This window comes from Simochromis diagramma, unplaced genomic scaffold (assembly GCF_900408965.1).
Source record: "Simochromis diagramma unplaced genomic scaffold, fSimDia1.1 OVJJ01000343.1, whole genome shotgun sequence".
NCBI lineage: Eukaryota > Metazoa > Chordata > Actinopteri > Cichliformes > Cichlidae > Simochromis > Simochromis diagramma.
In genome coordinates this window covers 9,879,472-9,890,697 of record NW_024386831.1, presented here as the reverse complement: position 1 = coordinate 9,890,697, position 11,226 = coordinate 9,879,472, and the positions used below count along the sequence as shown (strand labels likewise).

The window sequence follows — 11,226 nt, the reverse complement described above, 5'->3', positions numbered from 1 at the left end:
GAAGCTCGAGTTTGAGATCAGAGTTCGTTGACCTGCTGTGGCAACATTACCAACCAACAAATGTGTACATTTCTCTCTCTCTCCTGTGTTTAAAAGGGAGAGAGTGAGGGCGAGAGAGGCCCCAAACAGCACCTGCATGTAGAATAATCCTTCAGTGTAGTTGACACCTGTGTCTGCAGAGGGATCTAGCAGCTCTCTGTCCACCTTTGTTTCACAAACACTGCTGTGGGATGTTTTGCTCATACCACAACAAATGTTTACACCCTCCATCATTTTTCCTCTTCTTTTCAGTATTTTTCCCTGTCAAAATAAATCACATTTTTCTTTAAATGAGTACAATAAAAGGGGAACACGATAACCTAACAATGGAATTACTTATTATTTTCCCATGTACGCTAACATAGACATAAAATTAATCATTACACAGAATTCAGGTTTATATTATTTAGTTTATTATTGTATTGTTTAGAAGTTAGTGCCTGAAACGGCAAGCCTTTGTTTTTAACAATGGTCTCTCTTTAAACTAGTATTAATGTAGGTAACTGAGTTATTATACTCCCCCAAAAGTCTTTTTGTTAATTCCACCATCTCCAAGAGATACATCATAGCAGGTCTTACTAATACTCACTCACATACTGTCTTGCTTTTTCTCACTTTCGTTCCTCTTCTCTCCAGAGCATACCTCCACCTCTCTGGACTCTCTCCCACCTGCTCCCTGCTCACACTAAGACCACAACATCATCTGCAAATATTATAGTCCACAAAGACTCCTTCCTGATCTCTTTTCCATAGCTTTATTGTATGGCTCAGCAGCTCTTCACATCACTCTTGCTCTTGAAAACTAGTACCAGCACACTTCTGCTCCGTTCTTCACAAACACTCTCTCTCTAGGATTTAGTTTGGTGAAAAAGCCCCTTGCCCTCTCTCCTAGACATCTCTATACCTCCACATGTATGTAATCCATCACTTAAGGTGGATGTTGATTTTCAGTTAAGGGTCTAAATACTTTTTTTCAACTAAACAAGAGTATTTTGTGTTTTTGTAATTCAAAAAACTTCCCTTGATTTAGAAATATGTTTAAATTTACTTCCATTTTCACTCCTGTGTTATGTTGGCATCCCCTGTGTCAGAAACAGTAATGCATTTTATTTATAAAACTGGAGTATTTCCTGCAGGTTTTTCCACTCTCCAAAGAATATTAGAGTGAGCCATACTGGATCTTTTGACTAAGGTTATTACAGTGTACCACTGGTGTAATGCTACTTCTACTTTTTATAAGAATGGTTTATCGTCTGTTTTATGAATGCTGCTACAACAACTCAGTTTCCTTCTGGGCTTAATAAAGTTTCTCTGATTCTGATTCTAAAACAAAATAAAACCTAACTGAAGCAATTTTGTGAACTTGGAAAACTATACAAACAAAAATGAAATTACCTTAGTTTAATATGTTAGTTTGGTATAAAATGTTATTATGTTATAATTGAGACTTTGGATGTCTATAAGACTTTGTAAAAGTTATTTTTATTGTAAAAACGTGTACTCTCTGTACTCTCCAGAGAATTAAAAAAAAAAGAAAAAAAGAAAATCCGATCTGAAAACTAACTGAAACTAAACTGAATGAAAAATAAAAAACTCAAAATTAAATAAACTTTTAAAGTAATGAGAAACTACAAAACTATAATGACTCCATACTGATTTCCTCTGGTTCAAAAAGACCAACAAAATCTATTGTGATGGCCCTAAACTGGTTTTCGGAGGGAGCGGCTGGGCTCGGCACTTTCCGGCACGCTTCGTGGATATTGACGTGAGCTCGTGGCCGCCTCTCCCAGACTGCTTTATGTCTGGCAGCAGCGGCCATGCGCGGTCGCCATATTACTGCGCACCCCTCCCCTCCGGCCCCGTCACAGACAGCGCAGACCACGGCAGCGGTGCGGGAGGCTCCATACTGAACGACACTACCGCCGGGGCGGACCAGTGATACAGCAAAACCCAAACGAGGACCCAGAGGAATGGATTTAACCCGTGTACGGCGCTTTTATTAGAAGTGTTTCGCCTTTTAAAGCTTCTAACTGCGGATTAAAGGTGGCTCGCTTTCACTTCGTTTCCTCTTGTTAAAAGAATAAGAATACAAAAACCCAGCAGTTTAAACAGCCGAGTTTGTGTTTAGCTAGCCGGTGATGGAGAGTGGCAGCTAGCTAGCTTTTAATATAACGCTAACTTACTCAGCAGCTTTTTTTGCCCGCTTTTTGTGTTCATTGCAGCGTGGCGTCTTTTTCTCTTCAACAAAACATACAGAAATGTTAGCTTGTGTTTAATAAAGGCGCAGACGGACAGCTCTGGTAGTTAACCGGCGAACTGGCATCAGCTGACGCTAGCGGCCACTAGCTTCTTTTGCCTCGCTAGGATAACGCCGAAGCGAGTGAAAGAAGACAAGGGTGTAAATATCGGCACAACTTTTGCCTCATATCTGCGCACTTCGTTGAAATATCTATTGTTTTTTTTCTAGATAATTTTTTTGGTCGTTTGTCTGTTGAGCGTAGTTTTGTCAAAACGGCGCCTTTAACGAGCTGCAGCCTTATTGCATACTGTCAGAGACCAACTACCGCCCGGATCTTCTCGAAATGCATCATCCGGACCCTGCAGGAGACTCTGGCAGTGTTAGAAAGATGGCGCACCAGGCTGTCTTTCACAGAAGGGGGAGCAACACTGGTAGCGGGAGCGGCCCCGGGCTGTCAACATCAGCTAACCCGGTGGTTAATAACAGCCACGTACCAGGCGATGACTACCCGCCCTCCCTGTTGATTCAACCTCCTGCTGGCTCATCCTCCCCGGGTCCCCATCATCCTCCTCCCCCCCACAGCCTAAATCTGCTCTCCCAGCCCCAGCCCACACAGTCCACTGGAGCTCAGATAAAAAAGAAGAGTGGTTTCCAGATCACAAGTGTGACTCCAGCACAGGTATCTGTTAGTACCAATAACAGCATTGCAGAGGATACTGAGAGCTACGACGACCTGGATGAGTCCCACACTGAGGATCTGTCGTCTTCTGAGATTCTGGATGTGTCCCTCTCCCGAGCTAATGATGTAGTTGGAGCAGAGAGAAGCTCCTCAGAGGAGACGTTGAATAATTTCCATGAGGCGGAGACCCCTGGAGCGGTCTCTCCAAATCAGCCTTCACACCCCCACACCTTGAACCAGGCACAGAAGCAACAAGGTGGAGCCATGGTGAATGGGACTGTACACCATCAACATCCTCCACATCCTAACCATGCCCAGGTCTACCCTCTGTCCTCTGGCTCTGGGATCACCGCGTCCGGTCTCACCTCTGGAGCTTTACCTTTTGTCACCCAGAAAATGCCTTCTAATATGGGCGGCCCTCAAGAGAGAGTTTCCCAGGCTGCTCCTTCAAGTATCCCCACTCAGCCTACGGGGACTGCAGTCCCGGGATCTATCCCTGGAATGCACAGCTCTGCTGCTGGCAATACAGTTAGCATAGTTAATCCCCAGACCAGCAGTGTTAGTAATGTGAATATGTTGAGCTCTGCCAACGTGCCTGTGAGAGGGGGGATCAGCACGAGTGCTAGCACTAGCAGTGGCGGCTATCCTCTCAATGTGATGAGCAGCAGTGGAGGGAGTGGAGGAGGAGAAAGTGCTGCTGCTCCAGCGGGGAGCAACCTTATGGCCCCCACTAGCATGATCCAGCAACACCAAAACTTAAACTCCAACATTGCTATGACTGCTACAACTACTGTTGCTGTGAGTGTCTCTGGAGGCGTAGGGCTCCCCAGCGGGCTCCATGGAAGAGTTGGATCAGCTGTGCAGCAGCCTGTGAGTGCAACTGCTACAGCTGCGACCACAGCTCCTGTATCAACTGCTCCTGCGGCCCCTGTGGTGGCCACCACCACAAGCTCTCGCTTTAGAGTGGTGAAGCTGGACTCTAACTCTGAGCCCTTCAAAAAGGGCAGATGGACTTGCACTGATTTCTATGATAAGGAGACCCCAGCTCCTGCCCCCACTTCTTCTTCTGATCCTGGGTCCCACAGCATACGACAGTTTGTCTCTGAGAGCTTTGCTGGGGGGTCGGAGAGAGAAAGCACAAGTGGGAGTTCTGTGAGTAGTACTATGAGTACATTGAGCCATTATGTCGAGAATGTGTGCAGTGGAGATGTTGGTGGACCACAGCATGCACAGGATTACAACTCCCCTCCTCAGGGCTTTCAAGGAATCCTCCCCAGCGGTTTAAGCATGGGGGTATCTCACACCCAACCCCAACAGCATGATAAAACTATTGCGGCCCCCTCGGCACCTACAAACGTTCATCAGCCTCCATCCATGCCGAGCCACCAGACCACCATGGGACTCACTGCTGTGTCCCAGCAGCAGCTCACTTATGCCCAGGCAGTTGCTAATCAACCCCCAGTAGGTGTTCAGCAGCAGAAGATGGGTTATGCCACCCTACCACAACAGCCAGCTGCTGCCCCCCAAGCACACACGATGTCGATGAGGCCACCTGAGTACACACAGCCGCAGCAAAGCATCCCTCATTCTGCTGCTGCTTCCCAGCCTTTGTCCAACCAAGCTGGAGCCACATCTGCTGGGATGGCTAACGGAGCCTGCCATATGATGGGAGGTCCTCAGCAGTCCCACTCTCTTCAGTCTACCACCTCTAGTATGTCCTCTCATGTCGGGGTAGCTGGTGTTGGCCAGCAGCCTCAGAGCCATCCAGGCCATTTGGATTGCCAGCAGCAAAAGCCGCAGTCACTCCCAACACAAATCCAAAACCAAGGGCTGAGCACCCAGCTGCCAACAGCGGCCCATCAGAGCCAGGCATCTGCACCAAGTGTGCCTCCCCCCAACCCTCAGAGCGATCACCAGGCCCAGGCCCAACCCCAATCTCACAACACTGGGAATACTGCTCGGATGCCCCCGCAGGGAGTTCCCCATAGCCAGCCGTCTTCTGTGAGCTTGACCCATGACCACAGCAGTGCCCAGGCCCTGGCTCACGCTGCACAGGCCAGCGCCCTGTATGCCAGTCTGCCGAGCTTCACCACCACTCAGCTGCAAGATGCCCAGCGGCTGCTCCTCCAGCATCAGTCGGGTTTGTTGGGGTTGCCCAAGCTGTCTGGAGGAGAGACTGGATCCAACACTGGCCATGGTCAGGAAACTGAGGGCAACGCTGCCACCGCCAGTGCCTTAACAGCACCAGCTGGTCTCAAGACTGTAGATGGAGAAGAGGATGGGTAAGAGACTTCATTTTTATACTTTTCTCACTTATATTTGTTTGATTATCTGCAAATGGTTTATGGCTTTCTTTCTTTCTTTTTTTTTTTTTTTGTATTAAAAAAGAGTTTTGTGTGATGGTACTCAGCATTTTAAGTCTGTTTGAAGCTGAATGAGTTCACTGTTTAATGTTGCAGCTGTGAGGGAAGAAAAGTGTTGTTGTTATCCTAGATCACCAGCCGACAGAGGCCAAGCTGCTGCACTCTCTCTGTCCTCTGTCAGTGGGATACAACGCAGGGCTCAGCTGGATGTGACGTTTCTTGTCTTTATCAAGTGGCTGCAGTGATTCAACATTTTACCTCACCCGCCCGCCTGCTTGAAATCCCGGCTGTCTGCCTTACAGGGCACATTTTCTGCTGGGCGCACAGTTCCCTGTAGAGACTCTCAGCACATTTTGTTGTTGAAAAGCAGAAATTGCAGTAGCAGTTGTCGATGACTTAATGAGCAATAGAATAAGACAGGTATGAAATAAACTGACAGCCATTGTCAATTTTGTGTTGTAGTCAAAGCAAGTCTTGGAATGCCCTTTCGTCTTTAGGAAAGAAACAAGAGTTGCCAGGTTGCTTATTCACATGAAAATGAAGGCACATGGCTCCTTTTTTTCCTCAGTGAAAGCTTATTGATTTCATTAAGAGCCTTTTCCCTCTCTCTCTCTGCTACTGGCAAACTTGAAATCCTTTGGAAATTCCTCACAAGAAGTTTTAAGAACATATTTTGAGGTTAGACAGGAATTTTAATCACTGTGCAGCACGAGGGACTTGCTTTCATTTCCGTCACCCCTAACAATCTGAAGTCTTACGAATATGTTGGTGTTACTGTCACCTTTGCCCTCATAGCTTTAGGGATGTTTAGCATACCTGAGTCTCAGTCAGCGCTTAGCGAAGTGATGCCAAGTACAGCTGGGAATGTGGAGGGTAACATGGAAGTTATTTTAGTTTGTTTTTTTTGGTTTTTTTTGGGGGGGGGGTGCCTTTATGGGTCAGCTGGGTAGATACTAAAGGGTGACTGTTTTTATCACATGATGTTTAACTCTGAGGAATTTGAAATCTATGTGGGATCAGGTGGATTATTGTCTTTGATCAGCACTCAAACCAAAGCCCTGCTTACAGATTATCTCTGTGAATTATACTCATTCTGTCTAGTTTACCTGCTATCAGTGGTAGTGGTAATATTTTGACTCTGTTTTCTTACTTTTAGACTAGTCAGTCTGCACCATACAGTGGCTTGTGTGGCTAACATTAACAGTGCTAGGACGAGCTACCTTCTGTGCTCGCAAACACCTGTGCATAGTGTAAATAAACATGTCTCCGGTCAGGTGGTTTTAAGAGAGTTTACTTTGATGCGGCCTACATTTTGCAGATGAAAATAAAACAGAACTGTGCTGGTTTGCAGGGCTGTTACCTGCCCTGTCTAACATTGTGCTTCTTTACAACTAAAGTGAGACAAAGAGTGGGTCCAGGACGCTGGGCCCGGCAATCGACAGGTAACTTGGCAATAACTTTAACCCAACAGATAACCGGCACTGTACATTAATGCAACATGAGAAATTCGTTTAACTTAAGGCTGTTTGATTATGGCAAAATAATGATTATGGCAAAATAATAATAATCCGAATTGTTGGTTAAGCTCAGTTATTTAACATGCTGCTTGTTATTGTCAGTAATTTCAACACTGTACAGTTACAGAAAACAGACTTTTTACAGCAAGTTTCCTTGAAGATAGGGGGAAAAAAATTGATAGGGGGAAAAAAAGAATAAAAGATATGAGCTTGGTAGGAGACATGAGGTCTGAGAGAGTTTCAGACCTGGGCTAACAGGTATTTTTGACTTTAAAGCCTGTGTAACAAGGGTAGCTGCCACAAAGAAGCCCATGCATCAGCTTAGCTACCTCGCACAGCTCAAGAGGCCTTCATGGTAGCTACAAGGTGAGACCTGGTGACTGAGGCAGTTACAGGCAACTGATGATAATCTTTTCACTTGTACACCAATGAAAACGTTGCAGTATTTCTTTCCCCCCACATAGTTTCGTTTTCATGGCTCCTCCCTAAAAGCTCAAAAGTGGTGGTGTGAAAATGAATGCAAAAGTAATTTCGAAATCCAATGATTATTGTTTTTAATTTATAGTATTTCTGCTGCAAATTACTGAAGGCAGCAGCTTTTAATCATCTAAGCAATTATTTGTTCACAAATAATTGTGAACTTGAGATTTTATTTTATTTTTTGTATTACTGATATCTCTGCCTCTCTTTGATGTTCACTGACAAAAGTAATGCACTTCCGTGACTGCATAACAGGCATACTTCAAGAAAGGTATTTCCCTTGTGATTCTATATTTGGACTTGTGCAGACAAAACACAGTAAATTAATCTATTAATCACAAAACTGCTATATAAAGTTATGTTAAATGACAACCCTCTTGGGTTAAAATAAAACTTAATTTAAAAGCATCACTTATTACCAGGACAAAAAATGAACAGCAGTTGTGATCAACTGCATGGTTTTTAAATTATTGAATAATCAAGATTACAATAATGACCACAATGATTGAGCAGCCTTGCCACCAGTGCAACACGGCTCTCCACCTAAAGAAAAATGGTTGCATGGTCAGTATTACAGGAGCTAAATATCTTAGCTGGACTTTTGAGAAAGGTTGCCCCAAGATATAGAGCCTCTACAAAAGGCCTTATGCAGATGAATTAGTGACATGATACTTGAAAATGTCTTTTGGCAACAAGAAATTCAGTTCTGCTTTGGAACATAAATAGAGTGGTAACAAGGGTAAGCACTGTGGAAGCTGACCTTATTTTTAGCATTTCAACTTCATTCTCAAAATAGAATTTCAAATTTATGCTGAGTTTTAAACAACAAAGAAACACTTGATGTGGTCTCAGTGGTCATTTGGGGGAAAATGGGCTGTCAGAAGTGCCCTTTGTTAAACTGCAATCAAAAGAGGAACTGACCACATGTCAGATAACATAGGAACTGCTTTGCTCATTGGTCTGGCTTAACATTGTGGCATCGTGCCCTTTTGTGTGTTTTGGACACACAGTTTTGAAACACTTATGTTTTTAACAGTCACTAACAGTTCCTGCCCACTGTTATTGAATTGTTGCCCTAATGTTAGTTGCAGTAACAGAGGAATGACTGTTCTAACTTTAAATTTCTGCTGAAACATTATGGTAATTTTGTGCCGAGGCTGTCACTGAGATGTTTTTTCTTAGCTTTCTCTGTCTGGTAGAAATATGTGTACAAGTATGTTGTGAACAGGGAATCTGTGAGCTGTATTTGGGGTTGTACAGTTCCTGTGGTCTTCTCTGTGACTGTCGATGACCATATTTGCAGTTTTTGTTATGTGGGATGACCCTGTCCTCACAAACCCCTCCGGAGCCAAAGCTAACAGTTAGGTGTCCTCAGAGTGCCAGTTCATCTGTCTGCATGTGTCTCTTTGAATGAGAGAGCTTGTCTGTTGTACATATCCTGGGTCTGTCCTGCGAGTTATTAATGAGGTGTGTGAGTGAGTGTGAGGATGCCACTGCTGGGGTTTACTGGCAGCTAATAGTGATTAAAAACAGAATGTCAAATGTTCCTGTGTGCAGAATTTTAAGTAAAACCTGGCATGCTCCCACGCTCATGGCTCGTCCTGTATGTGAGGAAGTGGTTTCGTGAAGTGAGACTTCACATTTGTGTGTATTTGAGTCTTGTGACCAGAGGTTTTGTAGATTGGCAAGCTGTAAAAGTTTGGTCAGAAATGAATATACAGTGATGTGGAAAAAGTGTTAGCCCCTTCCTGATTATTATAATAATAATAATAATAATAATAATAATAATTTTTTGAGGGGGGGTGTTTATCATACTTGAATATTTCAGATCCTCAAACAGTTTGAAATATTAGACAAAGATAGCACAAGTATAAATGCAGTTTTTTAAATGAAGGTATTTATTATTAAGGGGAAAACAAAAATCCAATCCTACATGTGGAAAAATAATTGTTTGGGCCACCCTAGGCAGCAACAACTGCAATTAGGTGTTTGTGATAAGTGTCAATGAGTTTTTTACAGTGCTGTAGAGAATTTTTGCAGAATTGTTGTAATTCAGCCACATTGGAGAGTTTTTGAGCATGAAATGCCTCTTTAAGGTCATGCCACAGCATCTCAAGATTTTCCAAAGTCTTTATTTTACTTTTTAAACCATTCAGAGTTGGACTTGGTTTGTTTTGGATCATTGTCCTGCTGCAGAAAACAAGTGCGCTTCAGCTTGAGGTCACGAACACATGGCCAGACATTGTCCTTTGGGATGTTTTTGTAGACAGCAGACTACAGCAAGTCTTACAGGTCCTGAGGTGGCAAAACAGCCCCAGACCATCACACCACCACCACCATATTTTACTGTTGATATGATGTTCCTTTTCTGAAATGCTCTTACTTTTATGCCAGATATAATGGTACACACACCTTCCAAAAAGTTCAACTTTTGTCTTGTCCGTCCAGAGTTATTTTCCCAAGTCTTGGTGATAATCAAGATGTTTTCTGGCAGGCAATCACTTTTTCACACCACTGTAACACAATTTTTTTTTTTTTTTTAATTTTTTTTTTTTTTAGCTTTAATGAGGCAATTCATCAGTTACACTTTGCTCTATTTTAGCCTCCTTTTTATTTATTTGTTTTATTTTATTGCTTTTTTGAGATTAAAATGGTCAGTTTATTAACTATTATTGGCATTCCTCTTGTGCCTTTGTCTCACCTCAGCAGTATTGCTTGTAATTTCACTAAAGGACCCACTGGGAAATGAGAATCCCATCAATGTCTTGATATACAGTTTATAGACTTGCTTTGATCGACTTGCTCTCGACATGTCTGCCTCTTTTTCCTTCTCAATTGCCCCATATCTCTGCGCGTCTGTGGATGCAACCATCAAAATGAAAAGGCAAGTTATATTTCTTGAAGACAGAGATTATTTTATGGTCAATTGTACCAGTCTCTGTTAGCTAGAATTTTTGATAGAGGTACCCCTGTCTGTGTAGTTTGGCATATGCAACCTACATATTCTACCAACCAGGCCAGAATGTTTTGAGAATCTAGAAGTGCCAAGTTTGGCCCTCATTGTCTAGAAAGGTGCTTTTTCTCTCAGGCAGTGAATATGAGTGAAATTTTGTCCTGTAATATAAAGTTGGTGGGGGACTAATACTTGGGTCTGTACTAGGTTCCCTGCCAAGGCTGCAAAGCTTTAAGGATTGTTATAATGTCCAACGTTAAGGTCAATGTCTCTTTTGGTTTTAGAATGATTAACATCTGTGGGGAAGCTCTCATTGCACTTACGGTAATGATGTACACAAGTGTATGTCAAGTGGAGTAGTGTTAATCTTCACTTAACCTGTCTGCTTCTCTATTATGCTAACGGTGAGCAAAGCAGAGGAGACAAATTAGTGTGACACTATAACACAGGAGAAGCACAAAAAAAGACACACACACACACTAGTGCTAGTTTTTTTTTTTTTTTTTTTATATATTTCTACTTTCTCATTGAGAATGCAGGGTTTTGGTTTTTTTTTTGGTTTGTTTTTTTTAATATATAAACACACTAATACATGTTGCGTCTAGCTGTGAACGGGCAGATGATGATGATGATGATGATAATCATCACATATTATAGTAATGTCGCAACAAGTTTCCCAGCAAATCAAATGTAAGAAGAGTGACGGCATTAGGGTTGGGACTTAACGTTCATGTCTATCTATTCACTAGATCCTTGCAGTGTTTAGAGATGAACATAGCTGCTGCGATGCCACCTGTTATTTTCTTAAGTCCTATTTTGAAATCTTAAAACTTTCCCAAAATTACAAGAATGCAATAGTTGGTTCAGTTTGTGACCTAAGGTAAATGCAGATTGTCATTGAAAGACAGCTAAACTTTAACCTACAGTTTTAAGTAGGGAAGGATCCGCGTTGGATA

At 42.9% G+C, this 11,226-nt stretch overlaps 1 protein-coding gene across 1 annotated transcript in view; it reads left to right on the top strand.

The window, feature by feature from the left end:
• Window positions 1-1,873: 1,873 nt before the first annotated feature.
• The window catches only part of LOC120731280 (TSC22 domain family protein 1-like), a 39,288-nt gene continuing 29,935 nt past the window's right edge, over window positions 1,874-11,226 (top strand). The window contains exon 1 of the mRNA XM_040028244.1: window positions 1,874-5,239. Coding sequence (XP_039884178.1) covers window positions 2,622-5,239 — 2,618 coding nt within the window. The 5' untranslated portion in view covers window positions 1,874-2,621. The remainder of the gene's footprint in view (window positions 5,240-11,226) is intronic.